Here is a 16,049-nt window from a genome sequence, read left to right as displayed (position 1 = left end):
GCGTCTATCTCCTCAAATGGAAACTGAGATAATTACAGTATCTATCTCAGAGGTCTGATGAGGATCATATTAATCAAGTTTTGGTACAGGCCATGGAACATACAAAAAACTAGCTATTATTACTGTTGTTGTTATTTGCATTTATTCTGTCCTTAATATCTTCAGGGATTAAGATGTATGCTAGTCTTAACTGAAGACAATTATATCTTCAAATAAAAGAAATTCACGTGTAGATGAAGAAAGCAATACTATAAGTGAAAGTCAAAACAAACCAGCAGATTAGGAAGGAAAAAATCTTACAAAAACTTCTTTAACAATATTCAAAAATGTAAAGAAAAAGTGTATCAGCTATAATGTATTCTTTTAAAGAACTAATTTAAGGACGTTTAAATCATTTGAATGTTACCCTACTGAGTTAAAGAGGAAAATTTTGCCTTCTTGATTTTTTCACTATAAATCACCATTTGTAAATAAAATACCTGTGACTTTTAAAAAATTAATTTATTTATTTATTTATTTATTTTTGGCTGCGTTGGTGCTGCGTTGGGTCTTTGTTGCTGCGCACAGGCTTTCTCTAGTTGCAGCGAGCGGGGGCTACTCTTCGTCACGGTGAGTGGGCTTCTCAATGCAGTGGCTTCTCTTGTCACAGAGCACGGGGTCTAGGCGCGCAGGCTTCGGTAGTTGTGGCACGCAGGCTCAGTAGCTGTAGCTCGCAGGCTCTAGAGCGCAGGCTCAGTAGTTGTGGCACACAGGCTTAGCTGCTCTGCGGCATGTGGGATCTTCCTGGACCAGGGCTTGAACCCATGTCCCCTGCACTGGCAGGCAGATTCTTAACCACTGTGCCACCAGGGAGGTCCACTTGTGACTTTTTTTTACTGTTGTAATGTTTTATTAAACTTCTCATGAATTCAACTTATCCTACAAGTTACATGTGTCATTATATGTGCTGTTCCTTCTGCTTGGGGTAACCTTCCTAGACAGGCCCTACTCAGACTGGGAAAATCCTATTGCTTATGACTCAGCTCGAGGGTCACATCTTATGTACAAAACTTCCCTGAGTGCCTCTCTATACCCTTGGAAGAAGGCACTACTTCCTCTGAATCTCCCTAGAAATTTGTGTATACATACCTCCACTTTAGCAGTTATGCAAAACCTGTTTACTTGTCTGATTTCCCCATTAGGCTGAATCCTTGAGGCCCCAGAATCAGACTGTGATATGCAGCAGTTCTTCAATAGATGTTTAATTTAAATGAAATTCCAGATGGCAACTACCATGCATTCTTTCTATGTAACGCGGTGTACCGCCTAGCATAGCATATATTCTCAAAAACAGTTGCTGATGGTTAGAATGATAACAAGTAAGGTGAAATAGCTTTTGAAGCATGGCATTCAATAGTTATTTACTAAATAAACGAGTAAAACACACATAATGGTAAAAAAGAAAAAAGTCAAATTCATCAATGAACAAGTTATCCCAAGAGGAACTGTTTTCTGGGTATCACTTGATAAAAGAAAAAAGGAATAAAAATAAAATTGGGCTGTCAGACTTCACCAAAACAAAAGTTAGCTGAGTTTCCAAAATTTGATGTACTTCTATCTCCATGTTATAACAGGTATAAGGAACATTTAAAAACCAAGTTATCTTGGTTTTCATCTACTGATTATTATAATAAATCATGTTTGTGTATTTCTTTCTCTAGAAATTTCAAGTATAATTGACACAACAATGATTTCACAGTCTAAATATTTCTTTAAAAACAAAATATCACTGGCTACTTTTATAATACTAAGGTATCTTACCTTATTTTTTCTGTTGTCATTGTACTTGATTAAGTCTAAAATAAATGTTAAGACTTCTTTGGGACAAAGGTTATGAACATCTCTCAATAAAGCCATCGCAACTGGCATAGTCTACAAAAAAAATTTTTTTTTAATTTTCATTACTACAATTCAATGAAGTATATGCTGAAACAGGGTTACTCTGGGGCTGACACAGGTATCTGGATGGACCCCAACCCCCACCGACTCCTACCCCCTCCCACTGGGAACATGTCTCAAACATGCTAACAAAGGAGCTGAGTAGGAAACCAAGGGGAAAGCTGCATAACTGGATACACTCTGTAGCCCATTTGTTAGAAGAGGTATGTGTAATGTAAATTCAGTTCTGTGTTTTACAAGGGACAAGGTATGGGCTTTAACATTAGATAAGACCATTGTTCAACTTCTACTCCACTACCTAGTAAGATGGATTATTATAGCTAGTTGCTTACTGAGCAGGAGTCTAGTTTCCTCACAACCATTTTCAGGATTAACGGATACAGTGGCTGGAGGCATGTGGCAGGCAGACAGTAGAGTTCAATCACCAGTCTGAGAAGACACTGATTCTCCAGTACCACCACCCCATTCTCAGCCTAAGGAAAAATGGTAAATTATCTAAAATCCAGCTTAACTTTCTCCTTTCCAAATTTTCATAGGCAACTTTTCTCAGGAAGTAGAAGCCTGACTCACAGTGGTAACCTCTACCAGTAAAACCAAGCTATTCAAACTCAAGGCAGAACTACAGACAAATAGACATCACAGTCCCCAGTACACGGAGAGATTTGGACTACCCCGTCTTCTGATTCAAAGTAACTATTCCCTCTAAACTGGGGGACAGAAAGTAGCATGGCTCCTTTGCTTGCTTGAAAGACCAGAAGCAAGGGGACGGTCAGTGTTACAATAGTTATTATTAATGCTGTAAGAACTGAGGGAAAGGTTTTTTTCCATAGAAATAGGACTTAAATTTGGTTTAAGCACTAATCCTCTCTCTCTCTTTTCTGCCCCTAGAAGTATTATGTGAAAGGTGAACTAGTCTAAAAGCACTGCTTTTCCAATTTTTTTGACTGTAACCCACAGTAAGAAATACATTTACATCCCAACCACACACACACACACACTATATGTCATGTATACAAAGTAAAAAATAAAACCAAAAAAACCTTACACCTACCCTTATTTCATGTGTCACATTCTGATACTGCCTATTGTTTTATTTAAAAAAAAAACACAAAACTTCCAAATTGATTTCATTACCCCCCTCATTAATGGATCACAACTCCCAATCTGAATATTGATCTTCTCAGGTATATGGAAGCACAATGGCATAATGAAGGGGACATATTCGGTAGTCACAGAAATTAACTTGCTTCCAGACCATACACTAGTGAAATGGCAATAGAGAGCTGAGCAACATGTTCAAGTACTATGAAATGCTCGGTTCTTTAAAATAACAGGATGCCTCAGACTTCTTTGATCACACCAATATTGGCTTTCCCCAAACCCAGATCTCCTGAATCTGTTCTGCTGATGAAATTCACTATCAATATGTCATGACTTCCACTCTCAGCATGTGTCTCAATGTGGCTGGGTAATTCTTTTCACATTTCTCTCCATCACATACAAACCTCACCTTGCTTAACATTCCCCTCAACATCTACCATTTCATTTACTTTTAATCTGCTTTCTACCTGCCTCAGAAAAAGGAATGTTCTTATCTTTTCTAAAACTAACCTCACAACTATGTCCCCACCCACTACAAATAACTTCAGAATTTGCTCTATCTTAGGTTTTTTATATTTACTTGCTCCCAAGAGATGAATATTTCATCTCTGCTTCTCCACTGGTTCCTTTCTCTGTGCCAAACATGCCTCAAGCTTTTTCTCCCTCTACAAAAAACAAAACCTGAAATGTCCCTTCTCAGCCTTGCTTTATCCTCAACATGTCACCTTTCTCACACTCTTCAACACCAAATCATGAAAGAATAGACTTCATTAGTTTTTTTCTACTTCAACTTTACTCCTCCTTCTAGTTCAATCTAGTTCATCTAATCTGGGCCTTCATTATTAAATTACTCAAAATATTTTACAAATGATTTCCAAATGGCCCCAATGCTGACCACCCTGCCATTCCCACATCACTTCCTAAAACAGCGACTCTATCACACCACCACTTTCTAAATTACCATTTGTAAAAAACTTGCTATTTGATAAAAATATAGTGTGAAACACTTCACATGCTTGATATTATTTAATTCTAAAAAAAGATAAATTTACAGTTGAGTAAACTGAGGCTTAGAGAGTTCAGAAACTTGTCCTCTTGCAAAGTGCTCGTGAGCAGCAGAGCTGGGACTGAAACTAGAGCTGCGTGCTGTACTGTCTCCGACTCAGAAATGCTGCCCACATCCTACAAGGATGGTCATCAGGAGGACTCACCCATGCCTCCATCCCCCATGTAACCAACCAGAAAGTCAAATTAGCCATTTCTACTTACTTTAGTATTAATATGGACAGTGACTTACTCGCACACAGTTCATAAAATTAATGAACAACTGAAACTTTGGAAAACATTTTAGAAGCAAAAAGAGAACACAGACAAAATCATTTATAAGAAAGTAAATAATATTTGAAGAGTCCCCAGGTTAAACTGAGATATACAGATATTGGCAAAAAACAATCATAAGAAAACGAGAAGGGAAAATGTACCTTCTGTAGAAAGTAACTTTGAAAGCTCATAAAGTTGTTTGTTTTCACAATGTTCGGACAAGTTTTACAACAAAACATCCTAGTAAAGAGTGACTTCATGGCTGGTGGTCCTGTCCATGTGCTCACCATTGAATTTGCAATCTGCAAATAATTAGAAAATGAAGTAATTTCCATCACCATGGAAAACATATTTTTAAATAAATAAAATAGCTTTCTAAAAGTTATCAATACAATCGGATTCATTTTTAACAATTTCAGTTCTTAGAAATTTAATACATTTTAGCTTCTCATGATCATTTCCAAGAAAATGTATATAAATATATTTATATATTTATAAATATATATAAACTCCACCCCCCCTAAAATTCTTATGTACACTTGTAACTGTTTTCTACAAGTTAGTTTCTAAATTGGAGCACTCTTCTTATGTTTTATGTTTTAAGAAAACTTGCTTGCAAAGACTTTTATTCTGAGTAAGTTTTGTCCATTTAGGCAGATGCAGTTCTAATGTTTTAAATTTATCAGATAGAAACATCACCATGGATTTTAAATAAGGCTTTTAAATCTACCCTAATTTAAAAATAAGCAAGTACAGTGCTACCACTTAAGTCTGTAAGAACACTTTACAAAAAAATCCACATCTTGCTATTGACACTTTTAGAGTATATAAAAATCATGTCTGAAAAGAATGAAATTATAATTAACTTTAAATAAGTCTATAATTTTATGGATCTGCTAAGAATTTAGCATGTGAGAATCACGAAGAACTTTATAGGAGCAATGAAATTACATCCTTAGCAGATGATTATCAAAGAAAATCACATTTTCCCTCATATATCTGAGTAGATGTAGGAATCAAACTGCTCACGAGTTAGCATTAGAGATAAAACAAATCTAAACCATTATAATCTGTTGAAATGTTGGACAAGTGGATTTAGCAGGGAGGAAGGCAAGAGAGCTACTATATGAGAATGAACCTAGTACCAATATGCTTTTTAAATACCTGGAACCCAGTATTTCTGGCCAAATATTTGTCTGCATTTTCTGGCTTTCATTTGTTCTACCTTCAGGTTTTTTTTTTTTTTTGTATCTAAAGAAAAATACGTAGTTTTCTTGATAAATTAACTTTTCTAGTACGTTAAATAACAGAACCTATCATTTTAAATTCCATATCCCTAATATTGATTACTAAGCTCAAACCAACAAGAAATCACCACCACAGTAGGATAATTAAGATGAACTGATTTCATGTACTATAATATAAAATATCACTCAAACCAAGGAATTTCTTACATTCTTTGCTTTAACAATTCTTTGGTTGGCAATTCAATAAAATGGGAAAATTCTCTTTGGTTTTAAACTCTCAATTTCAGTTTGACAATTATAAAATTTTAGTGCATTATTTATTTTCAGGTCAAAACGTGTTTCTTCAAATCAGCCTTGTTAAAAGCATTTGGCAAAAGCTTTCAAGAGACCAACCACCAAGTAAAATTAAAGACTACGGTGAATTTTAATTCACCTTCAGAGATTTTTTTTTTAAATATGCATCAGCCATCTTGTTTTCTTTCTACTGTACATAATCTCACCTTTGCAAGGCAGAAGCAAGCTGACATTCTCACACGGTAGAAACACTGCTCCTGTTCTAATATGTCAGTAAGGGCAAGCCGAGATGCTGGAGTGGGGAACTTTTCCAAGGCCAAAATGGACTCTTGCTGTGCCACAACATCCCTCTCATAGCGGAGCTGATACTGCCACATAAAATCCGCTTGCTCAAATTCTACTTTCCTCAATACCGACATGTCTGGGTCTATCCTTATCCACAGCAAAGGAGAATCAGCACTGAAAGAAAATATAATTTTCTTTTTTATTTATTTTTTCAATTTCATATATTTATAAAAACACAGCATTTATTAACCAGATTCCCTTCTCCATGCAGTTTTACTGCATTCGTTTTTAAAAATCACTTTGACAATTTTCTCATTATGTTTAATATGAATTTCAAGTTTCTTACAATGTCTAATCTATATGGATCTTTTTTTAATAAATTTATTTATTTATTTATTTATTTATTTATTTTTGGCTGTGTTGGGTCTTCGGTGCTGCACGCGGGCTTTCTCTAGTTGCAGCGAGCGGGAGTTACTCTTCGTTGCAGTATGTGGGCTTCTCTCATCGCGGTGGCTTCTCTTGTTGCAGAGCGCGGGCTCTAGCACGGGCTTCAGTAGTTGTGGCACGCAGGTTTCAGTAGTTGTGGCATGCAGGCTTCAGTACTTGTGGCTCGCGGGCTCTAGAGCACAGGCTCAGTAGTTGTGGCGCACGGGCTTAGTTGCTCCGCGGCATGTGGGATCTTCCCAGACCAGGGCTTGAACCCGTGTCCCTGCATTGGCAGGCGGATTCTTAACCACTGCGCTACCAGGGAACCCCTATATTGATCTTGTTGAAACAAAAAAATCCATCTGAAAATATTAATTTGGGGATTTTGATTAGTGATTGTATGATGTGAAAGGGGAAATCGGACCAAATTTCTTCATTTTACTTCCTAAAGTCTAATACTTGCCAATGGCTATAAATGCCACTCTTTATGAGACATCAATCTGTAACTAAAATAAACTTATTTCTTTTTTTTCTTAATTAACTAATTTATTTATTTGGCTGCGTCCGGTCTTAGTTGTGGCACGCGGGATCTTCGTTGTGGCATGCGGGATCTTTACTTGCAGCATGCAAACTCTTAGTTGCAGCGTGCGAACTCTTAGTTGTGGCACGTGGGATCTAGTTCCCTGACCAGGGATCGAACCCAGGCCCCCTGCATTGGAAGTGCAGAGTCTTAGCCACTGGACCACCAGGGAAGTCCCAGATAAACTTATTTCTTATTAATTTATTAAATTAATTTGTTTAGCTGACTTTTTTTAAAAAAAATGCTAGACTCATGATCATTTTTATCAAACAGAAAGTTCTGAAATCATAGTTCAGAGGTATAGCATAAATTTATCCTCATGTACCTCTCAAAGTAACAAGAACAGTTTTAAAAATCTAGCCTAGAGACTTCCCTGGCGGTCCAGTGGTTAAGAATCCACACTTCCACTGCACAGGGCTCGGGTTCGATCCCTGGTTGGGGAACTAAGATTCCTCATGCTGCCTGGAGCGTGGCCAAAAAAGAAAAAAGCAACCATCCTAAAAATCTAGTCTAACACTCTTATCAAAGAACACCACCTGAAATATAAACTCAATTCAACAAATACTACTGGGTACTTACTACAGGCAAGGACTTAATATGGAAAGATTATATAAACTGTGTAATAAATAGAAGTGATATTTGGTAACCAAGTTAGTAAATAATTACAGATGTTTTATAAAAAATACACAGGCACAATATGGATGGGCGAAATAAACTCTGAGCTACATTATATTTAAAAATAAAATGCCTGTCAATCAATAAATATTACCACAAAATTTTTACAATGAGATTTAAATTGTTTTTCGCAAACATAGCAAGTCTCAAAGTGCCCTGGGGCTTTGTCCAAAGACAAAGAAAACCAATAACATCTGAGAACTCACTGGAAATGCAAACTATCACGACCCACTAGTGAAGAGCTGGGTCAGAAACTGAACTTTAAGAAGATTCCCCAAGTGACTTACATGCACTTCAGTTTGAGAAGCACTGCTCTAGAGGCCACCAGGGAAGCAAGAAAGCTAATGCAAGGCTACTTCCTCTGAATTTCACCTGGGCCAGGCTAGATTTACTTTTCTCTTTGATTAATTATAATTTTATGTTAAAATTTGTTTTCAACATGAGGTTTTTATTGCCTTCTAAAAGTGTTAAAAGCACTAATTTCAGGACATTTACATACTTTTAGATGTAAATATATTACAAGACAAATGAGAATGCAGAAAACGTTATATCCTTAAACTTAAGTAACTAACTTACTCCATTGCAGAAAGATCCATGTCAACTTCTTCTCCGTTCATCAGTGGAATTTTTTTCTTCTTATTCCTACATTTAAGGAAAAGTAAGTCTGAAAATTGTGACATTTCCAATTCTGAAAACAGATAAAGAACAGCTGAAGTTCAAATTAAGAATTTCACAGTGTTGAAAGATATCCTAAGGAGGAAGAGATAGAAAATGGAATTTAAACACCACAAAACCTGTCTATTTTGAAACTGAAGGGAATGAAGTAAATGATATTAAAATGTCTTCCTCATCAAAGTTTAACAAAAATCAGAAATATACAATTAAATGTTAACTTAAAACATATATATATTCCCAAGAACTGGTACCTGGAAGTTTTATACAGAAAGATAAGAGATCTACCAAATAAAGAAATCCTTTATAAAAAAACGAAAAAATAACCAGGCCTGAAATGAGACATGAATAATTCTGAACATGTTCTGTACATGCAAGGTGCTGTCCTATATGAAATAAAGCAAGTGTAAACTACAAAACATCTTAACAGTAGTAATTAATGTGTATAATTAAGTAATATGCACAAGATTTAAGATAAGCCACAACAAAAGCAACTGCTTCCATGCAAATTACTCCTGAATCATAAAATCTACTGGACACTACACTAAATGCATGGTCACATGAGGACAAAATAGGAAAAGAGAGCACAGTCTTCTTATGTTCCTCACACCAAAGGATACATAAATGATGTGCTATTACTACCGAGAAAGCAAAACAAAGGAAATGTTATGAAAAGGGTAGCTATCAGGTGTTCTCGATTTCAAAGGTGGACAGGACAAAAAGAAGAATTTCACTTTGAACTAAGAAAGAATTTTCACAGAGAATGATTACAGAGATTTCAGAATCAAGTTCTCTAAACGCCTTCAAAATCAACTGACATTCTTGTCTGTCTGAGACAACCTAAGTGTAGTCATATGTATAAGACTTCTGTCCCTGAAATTTTGATATTACTACACATTCCTTTCACTGTTCAGAGCATATGCTAATAGCTGAATTAAAAAACAAAAAAAGTGGTAAAGAAAAAATATATTAAATAAAAGATGAACCATTGGACATTTTTTAAGTAAACTGGTAATGTGCCTTTGAAAGACATCAAGAATGTTCTTTCAGGGCATGGTGATACAGAGAAAAGGGAGAGAAAAGGAGACGTAATAAAGAAGATGCAGGGGCTTTTCGTGACATATGTATTCAGCTACTTTCCTTATAGTCAATGATCATTTCCCCAATATTTTCTGTAGATATTAATCAAATGAGACTAATAAGAATGAGCCTAAGCGATTTGTCTTGAATTTTTCCTGGCTCCAAAAACTCAAACTTCCATTCCACCTCCCCCTGTCCCTACAAAATAAGGATTCTCAAACCTAAATTTTAAAATTAATTATTTAATTCTAAGGATACAAATGTTGTCAAGAACAGAAAGCAAATAAAGAATGTTTGGGGACTTCCCTGGTGGCGCAGTGGTTGAGAATCCGCCTGCCAATGCGGGGGACACAGGTTTGAGCCCTGGTCCGGGAAGATCCCACATGCCGCGGAGCAACTAAGCCCATGAGCCACAACTACTGAGCCTGTGCTCTAGAGCCCACAAGCCACAACTACTGAGCCCGTGTGCTACAACTAATGAAGCCTGCGCACCTAGAGTCCATGCTCCGCAACAAAAGAAGCCACTGCAATGAGAAGCCCGTGCACGGCAACAAAGACCCAACACAGCCAAAAATAAATAAATTAAAAAAAAAAAAAAAGAATGTTTGGTAATACTAACTTGAAGTAAAAGGGGGAAAAACAATACTAGATAACATGTTCTCTACTTAAAAATTAGGTATACATTAGGGTTTTTATTCTGGCATTTTAATCTGTGAGACTGCAGTTTATAGTTATGATCCAATGCCTACCTTCTGCTTTTGGAATGGCAGGGTATATCATGTTTAAGACTGTTTTCTTCAATTTGCAACGTATGATTGAAGGATCCATCTAACTCCTGTACTGTCACTTTAAGTGGTCCCTTTAAAAAGAAACATACTGTTCAAAGATAGTACTAGAAAAGCAATGTATGTTCCTATGTGTACAGGTAAGCGTATCAAGACATAAAATGACACTACACAAGACCTCCACGTGGAGACACGGAGAGGCAGCTGGCACCAGAGGCGGGAACAGGGAGAACTTGCTTCCTCCAAGGTCTCTATCAGCAGCCCTCTTCTCCCTTCCCTGACTCTTCGTGTTTTCTCAATTCCATTCTTTGCAAACAAAATCTCATTATGAAACTTCCAACCAGCTCCCCACCCATAAACCCTTCCTTTATTTAAACTGGCGAGAAAGCAGTGCAGAAGGCCATTTTGGAAAAAAACACTTACCACATATTTCTGAGTTCCAGGAGATGTATAATCTTGTTTTATTTCCAATTCCAAGACATTTCGTTTTCTATTAAAGGCAAAACTTCCATAAAATTTTACCACTCCGCTCTGGTCTCTGAAGAATTGTAAAGGAATTTTTGCATACTAAAATAAATACGTACTAAACAAAATAAATTATTCATCAGGGTAGTAATAATTTTCAAATGCATTCCCCCCGTTCAAAGCTTAAGAGCATACTCCACTATAAACCAGGTGGCAAAGTATTCAAAATTCTTGTGAAAAATGTTTCCCCAGATTTAAAAAGAAATTCTGAAACATTAAGAAATTCGTTTTTTTGAAAGAAGCAAAACTACTCTACTGGGTTATTAATATAGTGCTTTGAAATGAAAAAAATGTAACAATTGAAAAGTTCCAAGATACCACCAAATTGTGCCAACCTCTAACCACATCTAAAAGTCACCAGACCACTGCATCTTACAAGTAATCCTACAGGCCTGTCTGGTGGATTATTTACCTCCCTCACCATCAAGCCTATTGCTATACTCACACACTAAAAGGTACTTTAAAATATGCCAAATTTTACAGATACAGATGTGTAGGTATGTGTGTCTCAATAATTAGTAGGCACCTCAGAGGAAATGATTTACAGTTCCTGGTTATTTCTACTATTATTTACCTCCTTTCATCCCGCAAAGCCCTTTTCTTCCTCCTTCCCCTTATGCACTTAACCTTCCCTCCTTTGCTGAACTGCTATTGAAAAGGATACACCCACTGCTTTATTAAAGGCTGGATGTCTTTGCCAGAGACATTCGAGATGGATTTCAAAAATCCAGATGTGGAAACCAACATCTGACTCCACATATGTGACTGGAACTTCTGAGATGAAGCAGTACTAGCCAAACTTAGCAGTTTATTGAAAACCTGCAAGAATCAAAGTATCATTTAGTTTGTATAAGATAATATACATTGCTTGCAATTCTGTACTATTCCCACTTTGCATTATAACTTTATTATAGACAATTACAGAAAACAATTTCACATCTTACTTCATTGATTGTTTTAGTTAAAGACTATTAGCAATGGAAGCATGAAAAGATTTAAACAGCCAGAGTATAAAATCATTCTTCCTCTAAATATAATTGAATTTTAATGACATCCTGACCAGACAATGAATACTGTGTTTTTAAGAGCTATAATAATATACAACACCTATAACATATTGTGCTACGAGCTTTACATAGGAACTATACATTCTTTAAGAAGTTGAGAACACTCATTTGCATTTATCCCACTCTAAGAAGTGAACCGGCTCTTTACAGACCACATCTCATTTAATATTTCTGTTCTTTAAAGGCAAGATAAAGGACAGAAGGATTCAAGAAACTTAACTTTAAGGCAAATTTAAAAAAAGATTACTAAAAAGTTATTTTCCACTTACCTCTAAGAATATTATCAATGGAAAAAGAATAGCTGAACATTTATAATACAACTGGCTTCTATTACCTCAACTAATACATATCAACTATTTCCGCCAAAACTTGCTTAAAACATATGGCAGAATTTAGCGATACCAAAAATAACCATCTTTTAGATAAATTTCCTTTTTTCTATTGAAAATATTTGTAAATGGCACTTCATCCTTAATATTCTAAATAATGCCAAACACAAAATCGTAGCATAAACAGGTTTTACTTTTAACCTCACATTTTAGTTTTATCTTCATAAAAATCCTGCATTAAGTGGGTCAAGTATTCATACCCACTCTACATCTGAGAAAACACAACAAAAAGAACAGGTTACTTGCTGGGCAAACAGCTAATTGGATGCCCTGACTCCTATTCTACAGAATAGTATTCAGATTATATACATATAGAACAGACCTTTCTTTACAATTGTTAAGTTCTTTAATACTTACTTGTAACATAAATTCCATACTGATCCTATTTTCAATCAATCTCATCACAAGGTGAGCTTTACACTGAAACATAGTGTAGTATTCCCAGGACAGTGTATGTGGATGCTTTATGGAAAAGTGTAGATGGGATGCTGGACTAAAAAAATAAACAGACTAGTTTAATATAACAAATTTGAATTAAATAAACAATAAATTTCATAGCTACATCAAGACAATAAATCAAAAACCTCATGGGAATACCGTAGCAATTTCCTTAGTATGAGAGCAACGAAGACTAGGAAACATCTAAAAATAACTTAACTAGACATAAAGGAAAATTGGAATGAACAGAAACACATGCCAACCTCCTGGCAGGAAGACACAATAGTGTAAATATTTCAATGCTTTCCAAATTCATCCATACAATCAATGCAATTCCAATCAATATCCCCAAGTTAAAGCATACACAAAAAACATTCAAGATGGATTACATATCTTAAACAAAAACAATTATAAAATACTAGAAGAAAATAAAGGAAAAAAATTTCTTTTCATAATTTTGGGGTGGGAAAAATCTTCACAAGGAAAAGTATAAAATCCAGAGGACATAAAGACCAGACTATGTAAAAATTAAAAATTCTGACATGAGAGATCATCAGTAAATTAAAAGATAGGTACAGTCTGTAGAAAATATTTACAACATATATGAACATTTAAGGTGTTTACACTTTTATATTATTTCAAATAATGCTACAGTGATTATCTTTTCATACATGTGCAGGTATTTCTGTATGGCAAATATCTATAAGAATAATTTCTATATGATAACATACTCAGAAGTTGAATTGCTGAATCTAAAAATTACCCATTTTAAAATTCTGATTGGTACTAACAAATTACCCTTCAAAATCAGTGTACCAAATTACACTCTCACAATCAATGTGTAAGAATAGTCATTACACTCCTTAAAAAGCATGGCATACTGAAATATAAAATTTTCTAATTTGATATTTGAAAAATTACTTTTATACTCTACTTGTTACTTCTGGGCTTATGGACAGCAATATGAAAAAGGTTAAATAAATTCCAAGGTATAATGGAATACTACATAGCACATAAATAGAACAAAGGAAATTCACATACAGTCACATGGAATGCTTGTCAAAATACAGATACGGTTAATTTTTTTAAAAAAGAGAAGTACACAGTAACACGCATGACTAAATTATACTTTGTAACTGCCATATACACATAAATAAAGACCAGAAAAAAACAAGAGGTCTGGAAGACAATATACCAAATTTATAATCATGGTTATCTCCAAGGAGAGGAAGTGATGGGAGCGAGAAGTGGTAAGAGGGCTAAAAAAGATCCTTTACTTTTTACTCCACATGCTTCTGAACTGTCTTGTTTTGAATCTCTTCAAAGAGCATGCATTCATGTGTTGCTTTTATACATAAAATTTGAAAATCAAACATACAAAAGGAACTAAATAAATGGACAGAACAAAGGTAAAAGCATTTAGTGTAAATAATTATTTACACACAATGGGAATGCTCTAACTATATGCTGGGAAACTGCCATATAGCAGACAGTCAAGAGAAGAAAGTGAAAGGAACTACCATTTTAATGAGTGCGTACTATGTATAAAGCTTTATCTCAAGTAACCCTGGCAACCAACATGGTTAAGATGGATCATCATTGTTGTTTTACACATTAAAACACACACACTCACAAAGGTTATACAATATTCTAGGCTCACAAAAATCAGTAACTACAAAAATCCAAGTCTGTCTAACTCCAAATTCCTATGCCTTCCCACTGACTTAATCTTGTCTCAGTGACCATGCTTCCACCAAAGAAAAGACTACTGATTATACAACTTGCAGTTTCTTAACCTTTGTTGTACTTTTAGACACTTGGGTAGTCTGGTTAATCCTACGGACCACAGAAAAAACTGCTTTTAAATGTGCACAATAAAATACACAGGTTTACAAAGGAAACCAATTATAATGAAATACAGTTATCAAAATATTTTTTAAAACTATGACATTACCAACATATGTGCTAATTTATTAATGCATTAAATAACAAGATCTAGCAGTGGTCTACTGTAGTAACTTTAAGGTAATGAGTGCAAAGAATATTTCAAGATACTTGCTAACAATTAAAATGTGACAAGAAAACATCCATGATTTCTACTGTTGACAAAGTCAAAGCACTGTCTGTTACCTACAGTCATAATTAAAAGAAATATAAAATTTCAGTTAATGGTGAGTAAAAAATACAGAAAAACTTTCCCATCCAATTCAATCCATATTCCCTTAGGGAATTCACGGACCCTAGAACAAATAAGAATCCCTGCTAGTACCATTATGTTGTTGTAAGTGGTTGTCTCAGTGACTTGCTAAAAAATAGAAAGGGAAAGAAAAGAAGGAAAGTGAGAAAGAGGGAAATAAAAGGAAAGAGGGAAAAAAGGAAAGAGTAAATAAGTGTCTAGGTAGCTGACCATTCAGATAAACAGGTAGAGGTAGGATGTGTTGATGCTGAAATCATCTACTTAGCCTTTTCTATTATTTTTAAACATTTACGAGAATAGTACGATATATTAGCATTAGGAAATTAACATGAAAAAGAAAAAAGCTTTATTATTTTTAGTCTTTTTTTAATGTTTAAATCCATTTACAGTCATCACATGCAATAGTAATGAAAGGAGTAATTAGAATACTACCAATGTCTGTGGGCTCAGTATTATTACAGACCATTATTACCACTTCTTTGGCCTGTGTGGGCCTCGATACACATACAAGTGATCCTAAAAGACTAATCCCACAAAACAAGGTTTGTAGTATCTCTGAACAATAAACATACTTATCCTTCTCTTTTCCTCCACCAAATATGGGATGTAATAAAACTCCACCAGTTTTTAGTTCGTACGCCACTATTTTGTCCAGCTCCTTAAAAAGATATAAAAATAGGGGTCAGTGAAAATTATTTTACATATCAAATTTTAGAATTCAACTGTGGTTTCCAATTTCCTGGAATCAGAATGTAAATTTCTGAAAATAAATGAAATGTATTTGAAGGGTAGTTTATGTTATAAACAAAGCAGACTACACAACTGGCTGAATGATAGAGCCAAAAAGCCTTCTCTACTTTGTGACTTTAGGGCTGGCCAGTAGGCTGGCAACTTTTCCTAATGGCTCTCCTCAACCTCTCTGACCTGTTCTCCAAGTTTATCTCTTCCTTCTCTGTATTTTGCTTCTGGTGGAGGATTTAAGCAAGTAAAAACAAACAAGGATAAAATTATGTCAGGATCTATCATTTTA

The 16,049-nt window shown here is 35.1% G+C and overlaps 1 protein-coding gene and 1 non-coding gene across 11 annotated transcripts in view; both read right to left on the bottom strand.

Annotated features, from left to right (window-relative positions):
- Positions 1-16,049, bottom strand: part of TAF2 (TATA-box binding protein associated factor 2) — an 81,700-nt gene that overhangs the window by 38,448 nt on the left and 27,203 nt on the right. For all 10 annotated transcript variants that reach the window (XM_036830116.1, XM_036830117.1, XM_036830118.1 and 7 more), the window contains 9 exons: positions 15,592-15,677; positions 12,742-12,877; positions 11,593-11,747; positions 10,827-10,941; positions 10,368-10,477; positions 8,443-8,508; positions 6,107-6,359; positions 4,521-4,661; positions 1,801-1,911 (listed from right to left, as the gene is read on the bottom strand). In XM_036830116.1, the coding sequence (XP_036686011.1) occupies positions 1,801-1,911; positions 4,521-4,661; positions 6,107-6,359; positions 8,443-8,508; positions 10,368-10,477; positions 10,827-10,941; positions 11,593-11,747; positions 12,742-12,877; positions 15,592-15,677 (1,173 nt within the window). The remainder of the gene's footprint in view (positions 1-1,800; positions 1,912-4,520; positions 4,662-6,106; positions 6,360-8,442; positions 8,509-10,367; positions 10,478-10,826; positions 10,942-11,592; positions 11,748-12,741; positions 12,878-15,591; positions 15,678-16,049) is intronic.
- TRNAG-UCC lies at positions 7,291-7,363 on the bottom strand. The gene has a single exon. It is a non-coding gene; the product is annotated as a tRNA-Gly (tRNA).

Source organism: Balaenoptera musculus, chromosome 17, assembly GCF_009873245.2.
Source record: "Balaenoptera musculus isolate JJ_BM4_2016_0621 chromosome 17, mBalMus1.pri.v3, whole genome shotgun sequence".
Taxonomy (NCBI): Eukaryota; Metazoa; Chordata; class Mammalia; order Artiodactyla; family Balaenopteridae; genus Balaenoptera; species Balaenoptera musculus.
This window is presented reverse-complemented; position numbering and strand designations above follow the sequence as displayed.